Source organism: Silene latifolia, chromosome 11 (genome assembly GCF_048544455.1).
Source record: "Silene latifolia isolate original U9 population chromosome 11, ASM4854445v1, whole genome shotgun sequence".
NCBI classification, from domain to species: domain Eukaryota; kingdom Viridiplantae; phylum Streptophyta; class Magnoliopsida; order Caryophyllales; family Caryophyllaceae; genus Silene; species Silene latifolia.
The window spans coordinates 146,504,300-146,531,562 of NC_133536.1; the positions used below are offsets into that span (position 1 = coordinate 146,504,300).

The 27,263-nt window shown below is 39.6% G+C and overlaps 2 protein-coding genes across 2 annotated transcripts in view; both read right to left on the reverse strand.

Moving 5' to 3' along the window:
• Nucleotides 1-13,232: 13,232 nt before the first annotated feature.
• LOC141611946 (uncharacterized) overlaps nucleotides 13,233-27,263 on the reverse strand; it is a 47,143-nt gene continuing 33,112 nt past the window's right edge. The window contains exons 11-12 of the mRNA XM_074430607.1: nucleotides 16,646-16,712; nucleotides 13,233-13,765 (exon numbers count right to left, since the gene is read on the reverse strand). The gene's annotated coding sequence lies outside the window, so the exon portion shown is untranslated. The remainder of the gene's footprint in view (nucleotides 13,766-16,645; nucleotides 16,713-27,263) is intronic.
• Nucleotides 16,650-18,077, reverse strand: LOC141614127 (uncharacterized). Its single transcript, XM_074432881.1, has 3 exons — nucleotides 17,982-18,077; nucleotides 17,406-17,630; nucleotides 16,650-16,658 (listed from the first exon to the last, which is right to left on the reverse strand). Exons 1-3 carry the CDS (start codon nucleotides 18,075-18,077, stop codon nucleotides 16,650-16,652), a joined length of 330 nt encoding a protein of 109 aa, XP_074288982.1.

Below are 27,263 nucleotides of genomic sequence, written 5' to 3' on the forward strand. Positions count from 1 at the left end.
AGGGTGTCATGGGTTCATAGGGGATTCATGGGAATTGATCATACAAACATATTCTCAAATTATAACCAAGCAATTATTGTTGTGATAGGATCGAGTTGGTTTATATCTTACAATCCTAGGAAGGTTTGGGTCCCGGAGCCGAATCGAATAGATTGTACAACACCTACAAGTCGACTTAATCCTCCCTACTCAACTATATGCATGGTCTAATGATACTCGAGTTGGATTATGTCTTACAAGTCTCATTGAAAAGGTAAGTGATGGGTAAAAAATGCAAGGATTCATAGGCTCGCACTTCATCAAACATAACATGTGCATAAGTTGAGATCACAACAAGCAAGCAAGTAAATTATGTGAACATATTAGATTAAGCATGAATCATCCCCCATGTTGGTTTCCCCTAATTCCCCATTAACCCTAGCTAAGAGACTACTCACTCATTATCAAGTTTAACATGCTAACAAGGTTGTCAATCATATTAACAAAACAAAACATGACGAATGAATGGAAATGATTAACAATAATTAAAACAAGGGTTAAGAGAATTATACCTAATGATGATTTCAAAATAATAAGCAAAGAATAATAGAAGTACTTGATGATTGATGGAAGGTTGTCAATCTTCCAATAATACCCAAATAATCTTCAATTACCCAAAATAAAAGATGAACAAAAGAGAGATTAATTAAAATGAGATTAAGATTGCATAAGAAAAACAAGATAATCTAATTAGTACAATGGGGTATTTATACTAAGGATTAGGTACATAAATTAGGGTTGCTAAGGGCTTAAATGACAATTAAGACCCTTAAGAAAAGTTGAGGAAGTGCTCCTCTCGAAGGAGAAGCTCATCTCCACTTCGCTAGTCTTCAAGGAATATGCGCATCCCGAGTGGACTAAGGAGGAGATGGCTTGCAATGGGAAGGAATCCGAGCGGCCTGAGGCATGAGACGCTCGGATTGTAGTGGGCTAGGACGAGCGGACTGGCAACGGGACGCTTGGATTGAAGCCAGCCAGGACGCTCGTCCCGTGGCCAAGAGGCCTGGATAGTAGCTCAGCAAGGCTTCTTCTTCTTTTCTTCTTTTCTTCTTCCAACAATCCTCAAGGATTTTGTTGGGGATGCAAGGATCTTCTCATCATTGCCCATTTACTCCATTATTTACATAGGACTTGTAGTCTTATCTTTACTTTGATGCTTGGTCATTAGATTCGATCAATTTAGCTCCATTTTGCCATGAAAATGCAAGGTTTGCACTCCTCTCCTACCAAGGAAACAAAACCTCAAAGAATATGCAAAACGAAAGACTAAAGATAGTAAATGACCCAATTATGCACTAACAAGCATAGGAACAAGGCTAATTCGGGGACTAAATATGCTCTAAAATGAGTCACATCAAATATCCCCAAACCGAACCTTTGCTCGTCCCGAGTAAACAGGTGACAAAACTAGGACCCTTATTTAAACTATCCTACTAATATAGCCGATATGAGACAATTAGCGGGTCTCACCTTCAACTCACAACAAGACAACCATGAGGTAGGATGCCTTGTTGCAAGGAAAGGTGGGGTTGCCAAAATGGCGACACATCCAATCATTAAAGCACGTAAAATCAAGTAATGGATGCATCTACAAAAGAATAGCCACTTTCCTCATCTAAGTGGCGGAAATTATCTATAAGGGAAGCAATCTAAGGGTACACACTCCATCATAGATACGGTTTCTTCAAACTACTAAGCCTAGAAGGATACCAATAAATCACCTCCTAGTTGTGTCAAGCTAGGGTACCTTTGTCCTCAATTGTTAAATGCTTTTGTCAAGATTAGACTCCCTATGGTGTTAGAAACACCGGAGGATCGCGGAATTTCCCTTCTTGCCTAGACAAGAAGAAGGGCCGTCCCCTCTCTACCATGCACAAAAGTGGATTCGATGGAAAAGGGATCAATAGAACTTGAGTTTCATATGGGAGTTTGCTTTTTGTTGTTGTTTTTCCCCCCAATTTTGTGTGGCATTTGACATTTGAGAACATTTTCTTTTTGCCATTTCTTTGATATTTGGCATTTCAATACTTGACAATTTTTCAACTTTTCTTTGCATTTCTTTTGAACATTTTCAAAGTCACCCCATTTGTAGTGAGGGTGCTTATATTTGAAGCATATGAGTTTTCATTTTTGTTACCCCTCTTTTCTTTCTGATGCAATTGCAAACTTTTTCAACTTTTCATTTTATTTCTTGAACTCAAATTTTGAACAATTTTTGTGCCCATTCCCTTTGATGACAAAATGTGGTAGAACATGGATGATGTTGCATGGTTTCAAGGGTCACCTTGGAATAAACGGTAGCCAAGGAGTTATCACACCACAAGGTACTCTTGATTAGGCCATAATCCATGGGTCAAAGGATACTAGCATGACACATCCTAGGGTGTTTTACAAGTATTCTAACAAGCAAAGTCTTAAGAAGAAAAAGCATCTACAAGGGCCTTATATACACTTGTCAAGCTTCCCAAATAGATGTTTTCACAAAAAATTTTCCTAAATGCAACTATATGCCATGATGCTACTAACATATATACAACCTAATGCATATGCTTCTACCAACTAGTATGCCAAATAATCTTAATGTAATCCTATAATCACATTGTTTATACCGCATCAATGAAAATAAAGCCACATAGTAATTACATAAAGAGGAAAAATGAGATTGGAAAGATCATACCATGCGGTCTTCAATATCCTCATGTCTCGGATGTGGCATAGTCGATCAATGTGAAAAAGGATGAACAAACACAATATATACAAGACTATATATACAAGACTACACTACAAAGGAAATGAACATGTTTTTGGATTTTTCAATTTTACAAATTTTTTGTATTTTCGAAATTTTTTTTTTTTTTTTTTTTTTTTGCTTTTTGTTTTAAAAAGTCAAGTTAGAATTTCCAATCCCCACATTAGTATGGGCATTGTCCTCAATGGCCAATACGATAGGAAATTATGCAATTTACATGAATATGCATGATTTCTAAGCTAAATGCAAATTATATGATATATAAACAAGAGTGAATGCAAAGTAAGCTATGCTATATGATGCATGGTTTTTGTTATGGTGGAGAGCATAATTTAGATTAGCTCCTAATGCATATGCATAAACTTCCCCAAACCAAAAAAGACACTATTTCTAATGTCAAAAATTGGGGGAGTTCATGCATAAAAAATGCAATGTATGAAACTAAAATTTGTCATTTTGGATTTTGAAAGTGGGAAGAATAAAAATGAACACCTTAATGGAACCAAGGTGTTAGTCCTCCAATGTTGCTAGGACTCCACAAACATGAAACAAATACTATACAAGAAGTTATCAAAACACGAAATTCTTTTCATGAAAAATTAAAAAGGGGATAAAAGAAACTTCACTAGAGCCTTGATGGGTGCCTCTTGCCCGCTCCATCTAGCCATGAAGTATTCTTTAAAGATCGCCATCATCCCCTTCCAAGTCGCTATCCCAAACTCCTCTTGATGCATCGCTTCCATTGAAATCCATGAATTCATCACCCTCACTATCAAGCTCCACCGTGTCTCCACCATTTGACTTGTCACTTTCTTCACCCTCTTGACCATGCGCTCCCTCAGCCCTTGCCGAGTTTGGGAAGAGAATATTCATTTGAGCCCAAGAGGGAAGCATTCCCTTTTCACTAATAATCCCTTGCCGAGCCAATCGGTGAAGTTGTGGATATAATGTATAGTAGTTATCCACATTGGCCTCAAATTGGCGGAGGTGCATATCTTGAAGGATCCCCGTCACGAAATCATCTCTAGGAAGGATGAAGGGATTTGGGTGGTTATAGGGTTGGTATTGGAAAGGGTAGGGTGGTATCACAATCTTCTCATTTTTATTTCTTGGTTGCTCATGTTGTTGTTGTGTTGCGGGTGGTGCTTGATTGGCTTGATTTGAGTTTGTGGGGATGAGATAAGATGGGATTGGAGAAAGAGGACCTCTTCTTGGTGAAATTCTTGGCAAACCATTCATTGGTAAGTAAATGGGGTTGCTCCCCTTAGTGATCCATTTAATCCTCTTCTCATAACCCTCATGGGTTATCCAATGGTGTTGAATAAGAATTAGATCCTCGTTGATTCTCGTATTTCCCGGAAGTGGAGTATATTCATTGTTTTCATTAAACTTGGCATTGAAGTGCTTTGAAAGTCTTGTGATGAGTCCTCCATTGACAATATGCTTCATACCATCATCATCCCTGTTTCGTAATTTTGCCCATTTCTCTAGGAGAACAAGCGGTGCATTGAAATGAAATCCACTTCTCCCTTGGATCTCAAGATATGACTCCGTAAAAACGAGGTCTAGTTCGTTCACTATCGCCGGATCTCGGCGAGCAAGAATAGTTCCGGATAAGAATCGGTAAGTGAGCCTTAGGATGGGGTTTTGGATGTGAAAGGCCAAACATTCCTTAATATATGAAAAATCTCGTCCCGTCATGGCTCTCCACAATGGTGCTACACTATACTTCTTTGGTCTTGATGTTCGGGTAGGCGAAACATCTAGACCGAGCACATTGGCAAACTCGACAAGAGTCATCATCCTTGTTACATTTTCTGATCTAAACTGTACACAAATTGTCTTGTGCAAAGTGTTAATTTTTAAGGAACTCAAGAACTCAAGGACAAGAGACCGAGAGGTTCGTTCATGCATATGGAACAAAGTAGAAAGACCAAATAACTCGAAGAGGGCTTCCGTTTGGTGATATATTCCAAGCTTTCTCAAGGTTTTGTGGCAAATAAATTTGGTAGGAAGGATATTCTTACCAAGTAATCGGTGGAAGACAAGCCTTTGAACATCGTTGACAAACTCAATGTCGGAAAAATCCCCAAGCTTGGTGAGGTCAACTATCTCCTCATGTTCTCTTCTTAAAGTGTTGATGTGAGAAGTAGATGAGCTTCCTCTTACCCTTGGTCTTCTTCTTTCCCTAAATGATGATTCTCTTGGTCCCATTCTTGGATGTAGAGTTGGAATTTGACTTGTTGAAATATGGGGATGCTCTTTGTGAGTTAGATCTCTTTGTGAATCTTTTTGAAACCCTAGATTTTGGGGGTTTTTGTTTTTGTTTGGTGAATGAGTGCTTGAGATATGATTGGGGTCATAAGAGAGGGGGATTTTATATTATGAGTGGAAGGAAGGATGAGGTGTCACAAATTGTGTGGTGGGGAGGTTTTTAATTGGCGAAAAACCGGAAAATAAGACGCAGAGAGACGAGCGGATTCTGCCTCGGGACGCTCGGATTTCTGACTACGGGGACGAGCGGATTCTTCGCGGGACGCTCGGATTGTCATCCAAGACAGATCCCAGATTCTGAAGTAGCCAGGACGAGCGTATGCTAGTCAGGACGAGCGTATGCTAGTCGTAGGACGAGCGGATTCTATAGAGGACGTTCGTATTCTCTTCCAGGGAGAAATGCCAGAAATTGATCCACCTGGACGAGCGGATTCTTCATTGGGACGACCGTCCTGACCAAGACGAGCGGATTGTTACTGAGGACGCTCGGATCTCATGTCAGAATAAAACAGCTACTTCTCAGCTCCCTTAGGACGAGCGGCTCACTTGGGGGACGCTCGGGTTGCTTGCCTGGACGAGCGGACTCCTCACGGGACGCTCGGATTGATCCTGTTTTTCCTCTACTCCGGTGTAGGCGCTTCCCCACACTTGAATTGTAATTCCTTCATTCATCAAAATGATTAGTGACCCTCCCTCACTTACTCTCATGGCAAGAATCATGTTTATGATTAAAAATGCAATGAAGTTAAAGATACAAGTTAAAGGGTTAGTATATTTACAAGTGGTGGTTTGGAGAGGACAACACCAAACTCTCCTTTTGATGATCTTTTCAAGGAGGAGGAGGCTCGAGGTAGGTGACCTCGACCTCTCTAATGAATGCTCCCTCATAATATGGTTTCAATCTTTGGCCATTGACCTTAAATTTGCTTCCATCTTCAGACTTAATCTCAAAGTCTCCATACTTTCCTACCTCGGTGATCACATAAGAACCCATCCATCTAGAGTTCAATTTCCCGGGAAAGAGTCGATATCAGGAGTTGAATAGAAGGATTTTGTCTCCCTTGTGCAAGGCTTTTTGCTTGATTCTCTTGTCATGAAGCAACTTTGTCCTCTCTTTGTAGATCTTGGCATTCTCATAAGATTGTAGTCGGAATTATTCCAACTCTTGAATTTGTATCATCCTCTTTTGACCACTTAATTTGAGATTAAGGTTGAGAGCTTTGATTGCCCAAAAAGCTTTGTACTCTAACTCAATTGGCAAGTGGCATGCCTTCCCATAGACAAGTTTGTAAGGGGAAGCCCCTATGGGAGTCTTATAGGCCGTCCTATAAGCCCAAAGAGTGTCATCAAGCTTCATCCAATCCTTACAAGTCTTGTTGACAGCATTCTCAAGAATTTGCTTGATCTCTCTATTTGAAACTTCAACTTGACCGCTTGTTTGAGGATGGTAGGATTTGGGTCTTCCTGGATACTAGAAGGGTCACTCTGATCTCTTCTTATGGCCATGATCAGCTAGTTCATCTGGAATTGCTTCATCATATTTCTAATAAGGTGATTCATGTCTCTTTCATCTATGGTAGTAATGATGCTGGTCATAGGGAAAGATTATGGAACGAACTTAATGGCTTAATAACTAAGGTTACTAACTGTATTTGGATGGGAGACTGGACTATTGTAAGGGACATGGAAGAGAGAATTGGGCCTAACCCTCCCTCTGTTACATAAGTGTTGGCTTTTAATCAATCTTTACTGGAATGCCAATTAGATGACCTATATAGCTTTGGATCAGTGGCGAATCCAGGATTTGGGTAAAGGGGGGCACAGTAAGAAAAAAAAATTGCGGATAACATTTATACATTAAAATTCAAATATCGTCAATACATAGTAAATTACAAAGGAAAAATCTAAGAAAAATCTAAAGCCATCCGACGAGGATTCATATCTTGAAAACGCCTAATAACATCATCATCACTCACTTGTGAAAAAAAATCTCTCTCAATATAAGTCACTAAACAATTATCTAATAGTTCATCGCTCATACTATTTCACAAATAATTCTTCACATACTTCATGGAGGAGAAAACTCTTTCCACACTTGCCGTTGCCACCGGAAGTATCAATACAAGCTTCAATAACAAATAAACACGTGAATATGAAATATGTTTCTTTGTCTCAACAAGCATAATTGAAAGCTCACCAAGGCTCTTGATAAGATGAAATCTTGAATCCCTTAGGATATCACTTTCAAAAATATCAAGTTCAAACTCAAGTAGTGTTATCTCGGTATCATTAAACTCATTAGGATAGAACTTTGCAAGTCTAACCAATTTGTCTTTATCGAAAGAAGCAAAAACATCGGCGGGGCTAAAACAAGCCATACACATTAGCATCTCCATGCTTCTCACATCAAATCGGCTATTTAGTTCATGGACTTGTTTATCCAAAACACCTATAAACATGTCAATTCGAAATCGTTGTAGGTTAAGCTCGTTGACAAGACGACGTCTTGATCTTCCCGGAGGAGCATAAAAATCATCCATATTGGGGACTTCAATATTATGTTTTGCACAAAGGTTAGAAACCGTTTGAAGAAATTGATCCCATCCATCATTCCTAAACTTTGTCAAATGCTCCTTAGTTAAATCAAGAATAGTCATGGCATTGACAATGTCTTGATCTTTTCTTTGTAATGCTTCACACAAAGAATTAGTGTATCCATACACCACTTTCATCAAATGTAACATGAAAACAAACTCAAAAGATTCAAGGTGATCTATCCCAATTTCGGCTTTAGCACGATCATCAACGGATTTAGCCCCTTTACTAATTATCTCAAAAACTCTAATAAGTGTGGCATATAAAGACATGACTCTCACAATTGATTTAAAATGAGACCCCCACCGAGTCTCCCCCGGTCTACTTAAACCAAGTTCTTGATTCAATCCCTTACCACTTTCAATTTCACCCGATGCTAAGGCCTCCAAAACCTTATCCGCTTGAATATCCCTAACCATCTCCAAACGTTTACAAGAATATCCAATATTATTAAGCACAATTCCAAGATTTTGGAAAAATTTGGCACAATCTTTGTTTTCTTTAGCCACCGCCACTAATGTCAATTGAAGTTGGTGCGCAAAACAATGAACATAATATGCACATGGATTGTCCCTCATTATCAAACTTTGCAAACCATTAAGCTCACCTCTCATGTTACTAGCTCCATCATAACCTTGACCACGGATGTTTGACATACTTAATGAGTGGCCATCAAGTAGTTTCTTTATTTTCTCAAAAAGTGTCAAACTAGTTGTATTTTTCACATGCACAATCCCAAGAAATCTTTCACAAAGTTTACCATCTTTATTAACATAACGCAAACAAATAGCTAATTCTTCCTTATGAGACACGTCACTAGACTCATCGGCTAATAGACCAAAGTAATCACCATTTAGATCCTCAATGATAAGCTTAGTAGTCTCATGGGCACAACATTTAATTAATTCTTTTTGAATGGTTGGGCAAGTAACTTGGTGATTTTCCGGAGACTTAGCAAGAACAACTTTAGCAACACTTTCACTATTTTGAACAAGCCAATCCAAAAGTTCAAGACAATTACCCTTATTACTTGACTTTGCTTTTTCATTATGTCCCCTAAATGCTAGTCCTTGCCTCAAAAGAAATCTTAAACAAGAAAGAGAACGTAACAAACGGCATTTATAGAGACTCTTAGCTTCATCACTTACTTTTTCAACTATCTCTATTATTGATACTTTTTTATTAATGAAAGACTCTTTTGTTTAGATACTTTGTGAGAACTACTAGTACCTTTCCCAACATGTTTTTTAAATCTATCCAACGCATTTTTCCAATTCTTCAACCCTCCAATCTCAAACATATTTGCTTTCGGGATACTTGAAGGCTCTTTGAACAAGTAACAACAAAAGCAAAATGCCGCATTATTTTCCTCACTATATTCTAGCCAATCATACTTATCATACCAAAGAACTTTGAAGCGACGCATTTTATTACCTTGGAAAGTTTGAGGAAATTCACCATTTGGTCTAGGTCTACAAGGACCTTTTCCGATATATATCCTTCTCAAGGCATCTCGATCATTAACCCGGTAAGATGATATTGGCTTACGGTTTGCCGGATCATGTGGAGGATCAAGAGGAATAACATTGTACTCTTCACTTTGATTACCCTCTTGAGTTGGTGAATTACCCTCATGCTCACTTTGATTGTCCTCTTGAATTGATGGATTATCGGATTCCCCCTCACTAATTTGCTCATCATTAATTTGCTCATCATTAATTTGCTCTTCTTGATTAGGGAGATTTTGAGGTTCTAATGACAACGGAGAAGAGGACGATGTGGTTTTTTGTGACTTCCGACTCCACAAGTATTGTAAGCTATTCATTTTCGTTGATTCAATCTACAAACAAATAACAAATTCTAAGCTACACTATTAGTAGATAAGGCAAATTCATTAACAAAGGTCAAAAGACAAGATTTTTAATTGTTCAATGACTTCAATCGTGCACTACTACTGCACTGTGCACATTCACTAGTAAATTAAAGTAGCATCAAAATTTGTGATGAATAATAGTGTAAACGTCTACTTAACTACTTTCATGTTACAAACATTCAAAGGCTGGTTGTAAATTTTCAAAGTAATTTGGGATCTAGGTTTTGGCCTTTTGGGAACAAATTAATCAAACTAATAAGTAATAAGAACAAATTAATTGAATTTGGGGAACAAATTAATCAAAACTAATAACTAATAAGAACAAATTAATCGAATTAATCAACAATCAACAACAAATTAATCGAATTGAGAAGTAAGAACTGAGAACGAACACATACACTCAGTAACTTTGTATCATGATCGCCGATGGTGGATGGTCAGAACTCGGACGCCAGGCAGACGGTGACCGGTGACGGCCGGAGGAAATACAGGCCGGCGGCAGGACGACAGGTGTGAGGTGTGGACAGTGGTTTGGGTTTATCGTCAGGCAACTTGTATTGTTTTATTTTGTGGTTGTGTTGATGTTTCTGTTTGTGGTTTGTGTTTATCGTTTTTTATTTTTTATTTTTTTTTTGGTCACGTGCCCTCACTTCCCCCCCCCCCCCAAATCCGCCCCTGCTTTGGATGTGAGTATACTTGGACAAACAAACAAGAGACTGCCACTAGAATTTGGTCTAGACTGGATAGAGTGGTTGCTAATTCTTTATGGTTGACCCAGTTTCCTGCTACTCAGGTGAATGTTCTGGCATCTGGGATTTCTGATCATTCACCTTTACTGGTCACTCTTCAGGACTATCATCAGCACAAGCGAAGATTCAGTTACCTTAATTGCTGGGAGGATCATCAGGATTATGGCAAGGTTGTAAAACAGGCTTGGGATACTCCTGTAAAAGGCAATGAAATTTATAGGCTATTCTCCAAATTAAAAAATGTGAAGATGCAACTTATCAACATCCACAAATGCTCTTTTTCTGGGATTTCTGAGAAAGTAAAAGTAGCACATCAACAGCTACAAGACTGTCAACTTAGCCTCCAAACTAAGCCTCTGGACCCTTCTCTATTGGCTCTAGAACAAAATCTTCTGCAGACTTACCTAGCTCTTAAAAAAGCTGAGAAGAGTTCTCCCATTCAGAGAGCTAAAGTTCAGGATATAAAATATAATGATGCTCCCACTAGTCATTATTTTGCCCGCATTGCAGCTAGGAAGCATCAATGGATTATTAGAAGAATTAAAGATAGGAATGGAGCTGATAGAGAGGGACTGCCTGATGTTAACCAGGCCTTCATTGACTATTACCAGTGGCTTTTGGGTCAGCAAACCCCTGTTGACACTACTTTTATGGCATCTTTGGATGGACCCAAAGTTCCTGAATCTAGTTGGGTGGAGCTTTGCAGGGAGGTTGAAGATAAAGAAATCCAGACTGCTCTTTACTCTATTGCCTCTAACAAAAGCCCTGGGCAAGATGGTTTTTCTCTCAATTTTTTAAAACTTTTTGGATCATTGTTAAGCATGGGTTTTGTGATGCTGTCAAAGGGTTTTTCAAAACTGGAAATATGTCAAAGCAAGCCAACACTACCTTGCTTACCCTGATTCCAAAAAAGCCAGTTGTCTCTACTATTATGGACTATTGGCCAATTGCCTGTTGCATTGTCTTCTATAAGACAGTCAGCAAGATTTTATGTTCTAGGCTCAAGCCACTCTTACCTGTTATTGTTGGAAAAGAACAAGGAGTGTTTGTTACTGGGACGAACATATTTGAAAGCATAATGTTAACTCAATCTTTGGTATAGGGTTATGGACAACAAGGGCTTTCTCCTAGATGATTAATTAAAGTTGACATTAGGAAGGCCTTTGATTCCCTTCAATGAGACTTTATAGGCAAGATGCTGCAGTATTTCAAATTCCCTGAGAAATTCCAGAGGTGGATTATGGGGAGCATCACATCTACATGGTTTAGCTTGAAAATAAATGGTGATCATATTGGTTTTTTCAAGGGAGCTAGTGGCTTAAGGCAGGGAGACCCTTTGTCCCCTTTCCTTTTTGTCATGAGTATGGAAATTCTTTCTAGGATTTTAAGAGGCATTCATCAACATAACTAGGTTTCCTACCACCCTAAATGTGGGAAATTGGGTCTCAATCATTTAATTTTTGCTGATGACCTGATGCTATTTGTTAGGGGAGACACTCAATCTGTTTACATGCTAATCCAGAAAAAACTAACATTTACATGGCTGGCATAAGAGAGAATATCAAGTAAGAAATCCTAACAGCTACTGGTTATACTAAACTCTTCTTCCCCTTCAGATATTTGGGTGTATCCTTGAATGCTGGTAAGCTTAATAAGAACATGTTTGCAGACCTAATTGCAAAAGCCCAGAAGGTATTAAATCACTGGTCTACCCATAAACTTTCATATGCTGGGAAAATTAGCCTGCTAAACTCTGTCATCTTTGGGTTGGAACAATTTTGGTTCTCTACTTTATTGATTCCTAAAGGAGTGATTAAACTCATTACCAAATTCTGCAGGAGATTTCTTTGGGATTCTGAGGAGAGTTATAGGAAATTGATTATGAAAAGCTGGGATTCTTGTTGTGCCCCTTATAATGAAGGAGGTTTTAATATTAAGGAAATTTTAGCCTGGAATAAATGCATCATTTGTAAATGGATTTGGGGGATTATTCAACACTATAATAAAATCTGGACCAACTGGAATTATGCCTACAATATTAAGTCTGGTGATTTTTGGACTCTTCAGAAGAAAAATACTCACTCTGAGAGTTGGAGAAGTATTTTGCTGGTTAGGGATGAGCTGCTGACTATGGTGGGCAATGGAACAAATATTGAGAGCTTACTGTCTGGTTGTGTCAAGAAGGCATGCTTTCAGCTATCCTTACTTTATGACCAGTTTCGCAGGAAAGGTAGTCCAATTAGTTGGGGGGCAACAGTCTGGCATCAAGCTGTTTTGCCCAAACATAGTGTGTTTCTTATGCTAGCTATGCAACAAAAACTGGACACCATTGATCAGTTGAATTACAGGGGGATATCACTGGTAAACATATGTGTTTTATGCAAAGCTGACAATGAAACGCATAAACACTTGTTTTTTCAGTGCATTTTTTCTGCTACTATTTGGCATCAAGTTTTGAATTGGCTAAGAGTGCAGCATAGGACATCTAAACTGAGTAAAGAGGTCCACTGGATAGCGGGTAGGAGGGTCAGGAAGCATTGGAAGGCTCAATGGTTTTCTAGCTGCTTAGGGGCTACAGTTTACAGTCTATGGGAAGAAAGAAATATCAGAATATTTCAAGGGTTTGAACACGATGTGGATTATATTGTCAAACGCATAAAATATTTTGTTAGTATAAGATTATTGTCTGTAAATTCTCCCTCCAAAGAAGGGGAGATTATAGGGTCCTTTAATGCTTGAATTAGGTTCTCTTTTGTAAGATTGGCCTCCTTTTTTTTTTCCCTATATGGCTTGCTATTCTTGCCAAAAAAAAAAAAAAAATCTTCAATTACCCAAAATAAATGATGAACAATAGAGAAATTAAGGAAATGAGATATGTATTAATGCTTAATTAAAAGTTGATTACAAGATTAAAATGAGATTAAGATTGCATAAGAAAAACATGATAATCTAATTAGTATAATGGGGTATTTATACTAAAGATTAGGTACATAAATTAGGGTTACTAATGGCTTAAATGACGATTAAGACCCTTAATAAAAGTTAAGGAAGTGCTCCTCTCGAAGGAGATGCTCATCTCCGCTTCGCTAGTCTTCAAGGAATATGCGCATCCCGAGTGGACTGAGGAGGAGACGGCTTGCACTGGGAAGGAATCTGAGCGGCTTGAGGCATGAGACGCTTGGATTGTAGAGGGATAAGACAAGCGGACTGGCTATGGGACGCTCGGATTGTAGCCAGCCAGGACGCTTGTCCCGTGGCCGAGACGCCCGGATAGTAGCTCAACAAGGCTTCTTATTCTTTTCTTCTTTTCTTCTTCCAACAATCCTCAAGGATTTTGTTGGGGATGCAAGGATCTTCTCATCATTGCCCATTTACTTCGTTATTTACATAGGCCTTCTAGTCTTGTCTTCACTTTGATGCTTGGTCATTAGATTCGATCAATTTAGCTCCATTTTGCCATGAAAATGCAAAGTTTGCACTCCTCTCCTACCAAGTAAACAAAACCTCAAAGAATATGCAAAACGAAAGACTAAAGATAGTAAATGACCCTATTATGCACTAAAAAGCATAGGAACAAGGCTAATTCGGGGACTAAATATGCTCTAAAATGAGTCACATCAAGTAGAGGATTTTAAGGAGTGTGTGCAGCAAGTATGGGACACAAATTGGACTGGTACATTGATGTTCAAGCTACTCAAGAAGCTGAAATCATTAAAATGGCCTCTAAAACAGTTGAATAAAGACAATTTTGACGATATAGTCAATAACACTGCTAGTGCTAAGATGAACCTTGAGTTTCTTCAAATGAAACTTAGAGATGATCCTCAAAATGCTGTTTTAATTTCTTAAGAGGTGGAGGTAAATAACAGTGTTAGATTTCTGGAGACTGCCTGTTCTGAGTTCTTATTGCAAAAATCCAAAGCCATTTGGATGGATAAGGGAGATGATAACACGAAGTATTTTCATAGTTTTACTAAAGGAAGGCAAGTCAGAAATAAGGTGATTAAAATAGAGGATACTCAGGGTTTTCAATGTGATGATCCAAAGAAAATTCAGGAAGCTTTCCTGGGTTTTTATACTAATCTTTTGGGTACTTCTGAGGAGGTTCTTAAAGTCATTAATAGTGTGGTCAAGTTGGGGAAGGTGTGCTCTGCTGAACACAAAAATTTACTTCTATCCCCTATAACTGATGAACAGATCAAGAAGGTAATATTTTCTATCCCTAACCATAAGGCTGCAGGCCCAGATGGTTACTCTAGTGCCTTCTTTAAAGATGCTTGGGATATAGTGGGGGCTTCTGTTTATCTTTCTATAAAAGATTTTTTCAAGTCTGGCAAACTTCTTAAGTAATTAAATCATACCCTCATTACCCTCATTCCTAAATGTGCAATGCCTCAAAATGTTACCCAATTTCGTCCTATATCTTGTTGCAATGTAGTTTACAAATGCATTTCTAAGCTTCTTTGCAATAGATTGTCTGAGGTTTTGCCTGAGTTGATAAGTGATAGTCAAGGAGGTTTTATCAAGGGTAGGAGCATAGTTGAAAATATTCTTATCTGTCAGGACATAGTCAGATTATATAATAGGAAGTCTATTTCTCCTAGATTCCTAATAAAAGTTGACTTGAAGAAAGCATATGATTCTGTCAGCTGAGAGTTTTTAGAAGAGATGTTGGTTTCCTTAGAGTTCCCTGCACAGTTTATTTCCTTGATAATGGAGTGTGTTAGGACTTCAAGTTACTCCTTGGTTTTAAATGGAGATATTTTTGGATTCTTTCATGGGAAGAAAGGGTTAAGACAAGGGGATCCTTTGTCTCCCTTTTTATTTACTATTTCTATGGAGTATTTGCGTAGAGTTTTAGGGTATGTTACTGAAAATATGGGATTCAGATATCACCCTATGTGTGGTTAAGTCAAGTTATCACACTTAATGTTTGCAGATAACCTTTTATTATTCAGTAAAGGTGATGTGGGTTACATAATGGTGGTGCTTAGTGCTTTTGCTACCCTCTCCAGGGCCTCTTGGTTACATATGAGTCCCACTAAAATAAATGCTTATTTTAATGGGGTGCCTGTGGGGGTAAAGGAGGATATTCTGCTTACTACTGGGATTCAGGAAGGGCAACTCCCATTTAAATATCTGGGAGTGCCTATTACTGCTGGTAGACTAACAAAAGCTGAAGGTCAAATTCTGGTGGAAAAGATTACAGCAAGAATTACAAGTTTTTGGTCCAGACACTTATCTTATTCTGGGAGGTTAGTACTTGTTAACTCAGTACTGACTTCATTATACACTTATTTGATGAACATTTTCATTATACCAAAAGGAATGCTACATAAATTGAATACCATCTGTCGAAATTACCTGTGGGATGAGAAAGTTGATCACTCGGGGTACCTCTTGTCAGTTGGGCTAAATTTGTTCTCCAAAGAAGGAGGGTGGTCTTGGACTCAGAGATAGTTTTTTGTGGAATGTTGCTGCTATGGGCAAATTAGTGTGGTGGATCTATTTTAATCCTGATAAACTCTGGGTTAAATGGATTAGCTAAATTTATTTAAAAGGCAAGGCTTGAACTGATTATGTACCCATTGGTGATATTAGATGGGGTTGGAAAATAGTTTGTAGAGTTCGAGACAAATTTAGTTTAGGCTATAATCAAGGGCGGTGGTTGGTGGATCCTAAAGGATACATAGTAAAGAGTGGATATGAAATGCTGAGAGTGAAGTATCAGGAAGATGAATGGCATATAATTGTTTGGAACACATGGGTAGTGCCTAAGCACAAGTTCTTCTGTTGGTTATTGGCAAGGGAAGTCTTGCAGGTTAAAGCTAAAATGTTTGTCTTGGGTATTGTCCCTGATGAAGATTGCTTACTGTGGGGGTGTGCTGCAGAGACCCATTTGCATTTATTTCAGCATTGTACCTATAGTAGAAGCATTCTCTTAGGGATGGCTAGTTTATGTCATGTAGCTATTCCAACTGATAACATCTTGCAGTGGATATGGCTTCAGAAGTGGACTAAAACAAGAAGAGGCATCTTGTTATGTGCTTTCATGGCTTGTTACTATCATATTTGGATGCAAATGAATAGAGTTCGAGTTGAGCATTGTCTGGTCAGACCTGAGACTGTTTTAAGGATGGATAGAACTGTTGCTATGTTTCGGATTAGTGCTTTTCATAATTGTTTAGATATTAATGATAAACTGTGGTTAGAAAGCATTGAATTGTGTAAGTAGAGGTATGTCTCTACCAAAATTGTTATGTCTTCTTTAAATTGTTAGTATGTAATAGCCTAAGTGTGTGCTTAATAAAATTCTTACATTTCACCAAAAAAAATTACACAACTGACTGAGTTAGGAAACCCTACCTTATTAGCGAATCTGAAATCACAAATAACAGCAGAAGCTAGAATTATTCCTCTACGAACTCGTCACCTAGCAATAAATTACAACAATACTATATCACAATCATACCAATTAACCCCTTTTTCCCAAACTAATCAATTAGGGCAAAACCCTAAAGAACAAACATAACTAATTAACAAAGTACTAGTGACTTACCAACGAACCCGATATGGAAGAGACGGATTCAAGACTCAAGATCAATGAAATAGCCTTGGGAGTGATTAGGGTGATTAGAGAGGTGATAAGCGTTGTTAGGTTTTGTAAAAGTGATTTTGTAAAATGGTAACACATAATATATAATCTCTAATCACCATAATCAAAACCGCGGAAATTAATCCCGTCGGACCGGGTACTCGGTCGAGTACCTGGGGTACTCGGCCAAGTACTACATACTCGGCCGAGTATCTCACTACTCGGCCAAGTGCCCCTGAACAGTAACCTGACCAGAAGGCACACGACGACTTACTCGGTCGAGTTCCCCGTACTCTACCGAGTAACCGAGGATCAAAAAACCGTGGTATTACAGTCTTCCCTACTTAAAACAAACTATTCAAAGACACTAACAACACTAACTATGGTCAACTAAATAACCAACTATTGCTCACACAAGCCTATCAACACAACCATTCCGACCTTAAACTATCCAAAACACACATGCGACTAACTCCTACCCCCCCCCCCCCTCCTAAAAGACAACGGTTACGTCCCTGTAACAAAACATACTTGATCAAAAATATGTGGGTACCGCTCTCTCATAGCCTCGTCCAGTTCCCAAATGGCTTCCTCCACATTGTGATTAGTCCATAGCACCTTAAGCAAGACTGTTTCACCATTCCTTTTGTTGCATACCTTACGATCCAAAATCTCCATAGGAACCTCTGCATAAGTTAGAGCCTTATCTAACTCGATATTCTCAACCTCAAGTACATGTTTCGGATCACTCACATACTTCCGAAGTTGTGATATATGAAACACATTATGGACCCGATCAAGCGATGGTGGTTAAGCTAGCCGATAGGATACTTAACCTATCTAATCTAAAATATCATAAGGACTAATGAACTTCTAACTCAATGTTCCTCTCTTGCCAAACCTCATAGCTCCCCGCATAGGTGACACTTTCAAGAGGACCTTGTGACCTACCACAAACTCAATGTCCCTGCGATGCAAGTCTGCATAACTCTTTTGTCTATCTTGAGCTGCTTTCATCTTTTAGCGAATAAAGTGCACTTGCTCAATCATCTCTTGCGCCATCTGTGGTCCTAAGGTTACAACTTCAACACTGTCATCCCAACAAACCAGACTCCTACACTTCTTGCCATGCAAAGCCTCAAAAGATGTCATCCCAATACCAGAGTGATATTTGTTGTTGTAAGAAAACTCTATCAGGTCCATTATATCCTGTTAACTCCCACCAAACTCCATATCACAAGCTCGCAAAATATCCTCTAGAGTCTTGACAGTTCTTTCAGTTTGACCATCTGTCGCAGGATGAAATGATGTACTCATCTTTATGGTAGTTCCCATCAATCCCTGCAACTCTTGCCAAAACCGTGATATGAACCTCGCATCTCTACCTGACACTATATCCTTTGGTACTATATGTAACGGTACCACATGCTTCTTGTACCCCAAAGCTAGCCGAATCTTACTCCAAGTATCTTACATTGAAATAAAATAAACCGAATTTGTTAAACAGTTGAAGATAACCCAAATCATGTAATTACCTTGCTGAGTCTGTAATACTACAGTTTTCTACACTGTTGGGTACACTGTTGGGTACTGTATTGAGTAAGTGAGGTTTGGTTACGAAACAGTATACTGCCTGATGGGTACTTGATCGAGTAAGTGGGGTCCTAGATCAAGTAGGGGTCACTCGATCGAGTAAGTGACTTACTCGATCGAGTAAGTCGGTTTTACGGGTTATTTTGCCGCGTTTTGTTAACAATGCGAAAAAGATATAAAAACACTTTCATCAGTTTCTTTGTCACTTTTACCTCTTTCAAAACTTCACAAAAACGTAAACAAGTTACGTTGCTTTCTCCTTCGCATTGCAATAAAATTCTAAGGGCTAGAGTCTTTGGATCGTTGTGTTCTTTACGCCGTTGATGTAATACCCGACATTTGTGAAACCCGTACTTAGACTTTGGAACGTGTGAGAAGATGGAAAAGACGGCCTTACACTTGACCTTGCAGCGGATCGAGTGGGTTTACTCGGTCGAGTGAAAGGCACACTCGACCGAGTGTGTCCACTTGACCGAGTGGAGTGCTACTCGGCCGAGTGAGTTCACTTGACCGAGTGGACTCGACAATCGGTTGAGTGCCGCTATTTTCAGAATACGGGATTTACCCCCTTTCTTCCCTAACCCTAAAATCATTTCCACCTTCCTCCTTATCTCTCCAAACCCCTTCCCCTCTCCCTAAAATGCTTCCAATGCTCTTCCTTTGGCCTTCAAGCTTAGATTAATGGTGGAACATTCCCGCTGTGCCCCGATCTACCTTTGTTAGTAGAAATCTCACCCTTTCCTCTTTGTCTTATGAGTAAATTCGAGTCAGGGCTTACTAAGAAAGATTTATTAGTAATTACTTATGCAAAGTGAGTAGTTAGTGACTAATAATAAAGGGCTTTATGTTGTAAACTAGTATAGTGTGAATTGTGATAGTTATTACATGATTTATGTAGGATGAGACGGTTTTATGAGATGGATACTTGGTGATTTCGTTTAGCTTGAGGATTATGCTTATAGGTATGTTATCCTACTCGGTTTCAATGTTGTATAAGCATGTTTGTATGTCTTTCTTTGTCATATGCATTCATAATTTGGATAGTATGTTATGTGGGTATTGGAAGGGTTGTTGCTCATAACATGGGGGATGGGACTCATGAATTGATCATATGTTTAATGTGGTTCTTTCATTTTATATGTATAGTTGTGAATGAATTGTGTTGGAGAATTTGTGGATGTTATTGGTTATCGTTTTGGAGACGTAAGACGGTTGGGAGACCATCTTATGCTTAAGTCGCCTCTTGGAGCTTCCCACTCCAAGAGGAATGTGCACATTAATGGCTTGAGTACTGAGGGACGCGTATGGTTGAGACACGACGTCTGGCAAGGGATCCGGTTGGCTTCCGGACCCGGTACGTCTCGGCGTGTCCCATTACCTAGTGTGATGATTGGTATGCATGGGCGGGTCTCGGTGCCGGAGTAGAGGTTGAGGTATATCTGGGCATGTCCCGGTACCGGGGTGATGTTGATTTGTGTGTGTCTCATTCATATAATCAACATGTTGCATATTTCTTATTATGTCATCTCTTGCATTTATTATTGAAACTGACGTTTGTTGTGTACGTGTAATTGTCACCTATTGAAACTGACGTTTGTTGTGTACATGTTGCAGTTGTTTACAGGTTGGTTTTGGTAGCATACGGGAGAAGGGATGATCCGTGATGACATTCGAGTCTAGCATAGTCGATTAGATTATGTTAGTAGTCATGAGTTGTATTATTCATTTCATGTATTTCATTTATGTCTATGTAATCGACTAAACACTTATTTAAGTTAATCGTTTCTCTATTGCGACTCTGATTTCACTAACTCGGGAACCCGAGAAGGTAACATCTCCCAATTACCTTTGCCGAGTAAGAAGGGGGTGTTACAAAGCGGTATCAGAGCCTCGATTTTAGAACCTAAACAAATGAACCAAAATTAACCTAGGTGTGCCTAATAAAATGAACCCGACTCGAGAACAATAGGAGATCGGTTTTGTATGGGTGGGCGCCCTCATATCAAAACTAGTGCCTATTGCCTCAGTTGGTCACTACGTGGGTGGTTACAAGTAAGGGTGAACGATATTGATAATGTTGTATGATTGCATAAATGATATGGTTGTTGCTAGACTCTTGCATGCTATGAAATTTCATATGTGTATGAATGGATTTACATGTCTTGACATCTTTTGGAAAATGATAATCCCATTCCCTTGATGCATATCATACGGTTATCTAATGCTTGATAGTGTTATTGTTAGTATATAAATGGCAACATTTCGGTAAGGTAAGTGCGAGTGTGGATGTAGGAAGTAGGGATCGGCAACCTTGGTGTCGCATGAGCTAACTCGGGATAAGTCACCGATAAATGATGGACTCCCGAACCTTGTATTGTCTTGCAGGAAATATGTCGATAAGCTCTTAGTGATAATCTGAAACCCAACGGGATCACTTGACCGAGTGTGAGTACCAACTCGGCCGAGTAAGTGAGCACTCGACCGAGTGGACCCTTGACTCAACCGAATGGACCCGGTTCCAGGGGTTATACATTATGCAAAACCCGTCACTCGACCGAGTGGGTAATCCACTCGACCGAGTGGACTCATACTCGACCGAGTGCACTTGGAACTCGACCAAGTGGGTCACATGGGTTGGCTTACTCTGCTTAAAGCCCTTATTTCCCCGAATTCTTCATTCTTATCCTCATATCATCATATCTTCATCTCTTTCTTCACAAAAATTTTCTCCAAAACCTCCATTGTTGCTCTAACTTGCTTGGAAATTCATCCTACTTGTCCACCTTTCTCATTTACTCTCATTAATTTGATCAAGGTAAGATTATTCATCTCCTTCCATCTTTTTCCCCAAATTTGAATCTCTTAGATCTACTTCTAAATCCTTAAAGTTTTGTTAATTGGTTGTTTGTTTTGCTTAATTCATGATACTAGTAAGCTTTTAATACCATTGTGGTTGATAAAAATCATTTTTTTGTAGAAAACTTTTGGTCAACATGGTAGAACTCGAAAATTGGTGTTCTTGGATAAATGATTGGATTTTGGCGATTGTTGTTGTGTATAGTTGGACAACAAAGGCCTAACTTTTGTTGTCATGAATGGATCTTGCATAATATGTGTAAGTTTCGTCTTAAACTTTCTTCTTAAATTTTCGGATTCTAGACAAGTCATGCCCAAATTTTGATTTTTCATGAGCAAAACTTTGTTTAATTACCTTGTTGGACTACTATCTTGGTTGATAATGTATTATGTGAACCAAAATGAAATCAATTTTTGTCTTAAAAAATTGGGTGGAAATTCTCACAACTCCTAAATTTTCCATGAATGATACATTTTATGCTTAATTATGAACTTCTTATGAGGTAATATTAAGAATTTTGTGGTTACTATCACTTTATAAAAAGGATTAAAAGAAGTTTTATCTCAAACTCTTGAAAATCTGACACTAACCATCACCAAATTTAATTTATATTCACTACTTGTGTTACTACCTACTAGTTTAAATTAAAAGAACTTCTTAAGATAAAGAAGCATTTTACTCACCAGAATTCCTTTCAAATTCATACAAGCTAAATTTTATTTCCACCAACTTTAACAAAAATTCGGTCGACAATAATAGTAACATGTAATTTTTAAGTAAAAAAAAAGTTTTGTTTTTTTAGTGTTGTGTGTCATGGTTGAATTAACAAGTTGAAGGATGGCTATAGATAATACATGTAATTAAAGTCATGTTTAAAGGCCACATTATATCACACGAGTCTTTATTTTCCGGAAAAAGAACTTGTGACATGTGAAAATTTTTAAAAGATGGTTAAAATTTGCAAGGAAACTATCTTAGAAATTCTCCTCGCTTGGTATTCATCAATTTGAAAAGTTGAGAAAATCCTCATTCACATCCAACATTTACTTCCAATTCTTACCTTTCCCATCTCATATCTTGTGTGTGATTCTCTTGTAGCATGACAAGGAACGCTAGAAGCGGTCGCGGAAGAAATGCTCGCCAACCCCAACAAGAAGCACCACTCGCTATGACCCTTCTCGACTACCCATCCATGGCTTTTGGGAGTGAGGAGCACCAAGACAAGTTTGAGGTCCTAGCCTCTAGGAGGATGGCCCCGACCAAGTGCATGTCGGTAAGCACCTTGGAGGCTTTAGGGATAGAGAAGGACGTACATAATATTTTCACGGTCCTTGGGTTGGAGGGTTTGTACAACTTGGAGGAAATAAGCTACCACAACCTCACCCTCGAGTTCTTGAGCCCCTTCACTTATGATAAGGAGACCCACAAGGTGAGCTTTAGGCTCAAAAATACCCCTTTTGACCTAGGTAGCGATGCTTTTGCCGACCACCTAGGAGTGAGAAAACGAGTGTTGGGTCACCATGACAAGATTGAGAAGGACATGAAGGCTACCAAGTACTATCACTTTTACACAAGCAAGGAGAATATTAGTGTAAGTAATATGAAGACGAGTGACATTGAGCACCCGTTCTAAAGATCTTATTGCGCTCCTTGACCAACCTCCTCTATGGGAGGAAAGATCCAAGTAAGCTTAACTACACGGAAGTCTTAATCTTGAGCTCCTACCTTAACCCCTGCCATGAGAACCGTCTCCACTTCAATGTCATGTATTTGGTATGTCTTGCTCTTGCGATGATGGCCGAGGTGGACCAATGCTCCTTAGATTGTGGTGCCTTGGTGACTCGTTTGGCTAAGAACTTGTTAGCTTATGAACCGGGAGCGGTGGATGCACCCATGTCTAGGGAAGTGGTGTATTTTGATCTTGATTGGTTTAAGGCTATGTCTTGGGTGTTTGACGGAGAGTAGGATGACACCTATTCTTGGAGGGTTGATGATAAGTGGTACATGAAACTTCCCGCGGGTGAGGACCTACCCCCGACTTTCTCTTTGGAGAGAGCGGGATCACCCCGCCCCGAGGCCCAAACATATACCATCCCTAGCAATCTCACCTTTGACCTTGATGATGCCACCGAGAAATGGGAGGCACCCCCGTTACCCCCCTCTCCTCGTGCTCCCGTCGAGGAAGCTCCCACATATTTTCCCCACTCCATGCCTACAACTATGATGCCCCCACCTTACACCGGGAATTTTGGCCAAGCCCCACGAACCTTTGACTCCAACTATCCCATGTCGTACCTCATTCACCGGGTGAACACTGACCTTGTGTTGAGAGACATGTACGAGGTGGCCTATAATCAAGGAGTAAGACCCGCCCAACATCCAAGCTTTTGGTCCGGACCCAGAGACACCTCCGGAGTCTTCAAGGCCTATGGTATCCAACCATCGGATTGGGAGATCAACTTTCCTTTCGGCATGGGACACTTGCGTGACCCATACATGGGTGATGCCGGGATCTATCCTAGCAATGTCTACCAAGGGAGCGGAAGCGAGGCGGGAACATCTACGGCGGCGGAGGCCATGGACCTTGATGAAGTGTGGGAGGCAGCGGCTCATAAAGGACCAGAAGAGGAAGAGGAAAATGAAGAAGAGGAGGAGGAACAAGCGGGAGGAGGAAGAAAGACGGGGAAGAGTCGCTCCAGGTGGGCAAAGTGGATGTCTAGCATTGGCAAGAAGAGGAAGTCCTCCAAGTAATGGTGACCTTGTGACTCAGAATTCCTGGAGACTTTTAATTGTCGTTTGAAACTTTGAACAATTTAGTTTTATGTTGTAAGCCGGCCATAAGGCCAAGATTAGGAGACCTTACATAGTAGGATGGTGTAGTAATCACCATTTGGACCCCATTGCATGTATGTTCAACCATAAGGAAGCTTGGAGGCCATTAATGGCCGAAATTTGCACTACCTAGCGACACTCGGCCGAGTACCCTATTCACTCGACTGAGTGGTGGTCCACTTGACAGAGTGCCTCCTTCACTCGATCGAGTAGGTCTATAGATAGGTTTTGGGAACCTCCCGTAAAACCCTCCACTCGACCGAGTGGCATGACCACTCGAACGAGTGACTTTCACTCGGCCGAGTAACTGCTAGACTCGACCGAGTACATTGGAATTTGACAATTTTTTGTAATTTTGACCACCTATGACACATTTGACCTTAATTTTTGACTATGCCGACCTACTAAGAGTCGATTGACCATAGAAAACCCACCCGATAGACCTTTATGAATTGTTTACTCTTGACCTTGTCAATGAATTGGACGGTATAAGGGAATAGTCAAACAATAAACGATTATATGATGGATAAAATGACATGAAAATCCGTATGTATTCTGTAATAGTAGTAGAAATATATAATAGTAGTAGGTACGCATCATATGACGAGATTGTAACACTGGTACGCGTTGTGGCCTTTTGATACGATATGTGGATGACATGTGAATAATAAATATGATTGAACCTAGTCATAAAAGCTACCCATAAAAATGTATATATACATATGGTAATTATACACAGCTTGTGGTAATAATAGTAGACTACCAGGAGAGTGTCAGATGAGACTTATAGCGAACTTCGGGACGAAGTTCCCTTTTAGGGGGGTAAATGTAAGAACTCGGAGAAATTTAGAAACAAAGAGTGCAATACGTAGGAAAGTAATGAGAGCGAACAAGAAACTTAGGAGAGATAGGACACACGTACATAACAATAAGAGTAATGATGGCAAGGGAACACACAAGAACCAAGAAAGAAGCCCGAGAGTAGACCGAAGAATCTTTGGGAAAGAGAGTGAGTGGCGAACTTCCAGGATAAAGTTCATTTTAAGGGGGAAAGCTTGTAATACCCGGCAATTGTGGAACCCGTACTTAGACCTTGGAACGCGCGAGAAGAAGGAAAAGACGGCCTTACACTTGACCTTGCAGCGGATCGAATGTGTTCACTCGGTCGCGTGAAAGGCACACTCGACCGAGTGCGTCTATTCAAGCGAGTGGAGTGCAACTCCGCCGAGTGAGTTCGCTCAACTGAGTGGACTCGACACTCGGTCAAGTGCCGCTGTTTTCAGAATACGGGATTTACCCCCTTTCTCCCCTAACCCTAAATTCATTTCCACCTTCCTCCTTATCTCTCCAAAGTTACTCCCATCTCTCTAAAATTCTTCCAATGCTCTTTCTTTGGCCTTCAAGCTTGGATTAATTGTGGAATATGCCTCCTATGCCCCGATCTACCTATTTAAGTAGAAATCTCACCCTTTCCTCATTGTCTTATGAGTAAATTCGAGTCAGGGTTTACTAAGAAAGATTTATTAGAAATTAGTTATGCAAAGTGAGTAGTTAGTGACTAATAATAAAGGGTTTTATATTGTAAACTAGTATAGAGTGAATTGGGATAGTTATTACATGATTTATGTAGGATAAGACGGTTTTATGAGATGGATACTTGGTGATTTTGTTTAGCTTGAGGATTATGCTTAAAGGTAGGTTATCCTACTCGGTTTCAATGTTGTATAAGCATGTTTGTATGTCTTACTTTGTCATATGCATTCATAATTTGGCTAGTATGTCATGTGGGTATTGGAAGGGTTGTTGCTCATAAGATGGGGGATGGGATTCATGAATTGATCATATGTATAATGTGGTTCTTTCATTTTATATGTATAGTTGTGAATGAATTGTGTTGGAGAATTTGTGGATGTTATTGGTTATCGTTTTGGAGACGTAAGACGGTTGGGAGACCGTCTTACGCTTAAGTCGCCTCTTGAAGCTTTTCACTCCAAGAGGAATGTGCACATTAATGGCTTGAGTATGGAGGGACGCGTATGGTTGAGACACGACGTCTGGCAGGGGATCCGGTTGGCTTCCGGACCCGGTATGTCTGGGCGTGTCCCGGTACCTAGTGTAATGATCGGCATGCCTAGGCGTGTCCCGGTACCGTAGTAGAGGTTGAGGTATGTCTGGGCATGCCCCGGTACCGACGTGATGTTGATTTGTCCGTGTCTCATTCATATAATCAACATGTTGCATATTTCTTATTATGTCATGTCTTGCATTTATTATTGAAACTGACGTTTATTGTGTCCGGTAATTATCACCTATTTCTGGGGTGTCCTGTGTCAATCCATATGATATTTTCGATCATATGGGGAGCAGTTATTTACAAGTTGGCTTTGGTAGCATGCGGGAGACAGGACGATCCTCGATGACATTCGAGTCTAGCATATTCGATTAGATTAGTTTAGTAGTCATGAGTTATATTATTCATTTCATGTATTTCATTTATGTATATGTAATCGACTAAACCCTTATTTAAGTTAATCGTTTCTCTATTGCGACTCCGATTTCAATACCTCGGGAACCCGAGAAGATAACATCTCCCAATTACCTTGGCCGGGTAAGAAGGGGGTATTACAGTTGAGTTCATCGTATTGTGGGTAAGATCCTTGTACAGTTTTTATGCCTTTTTATTGATTTTGATTAAAACCCTAATTAGGTATTTTGGGGGATTTTGGGAGTATGGTGATTATTAGATAGTAATTATATGGTTGTGTGATTATAGGAGGTGATTTCGTAGAGGAGCGGTTTTGAATAGCTGTTTGTGACGGTCTTGGTGATTTTATTGTTCCAGGTAGGGTTTCCCTACTTGGTTATTGATTACATGTTTTTGATGGTGGATTGTTGTTGGTTGTTTATTGTTGTTGATCTTTATCGTATTGGTAATTGTGGCTGTATAATTGGTTGGATGTGTTTGACTGTGGTTCGCGAGGCGCGTCCTCGGCTGAGTGGAGTCACTTGCGGGAGTGGCTTCACGCCCTTGATTCACGCTCTGTGGAACCCGCCACAGGAGGGGATGTGCACATTAAGGAACTTGGGTTTTCGCTCGGAATTGATGA

Coding starts and splice junctions, on each gene's coding strand:
- LOC141614127 (XM_074432881.1), bottom strand. CDS start 18,077: ATGGACCTGATAGAGTTTTCTTACAACAACAAATATCACTCTGGTATT. Junction 17,631..17,981: donor GCAAGAAGTGTAGGAGTCTG/GTTTGTTGGGAT, acceptor CAACTTCGGAAG/TATGTGAGTGATCCGAAACA.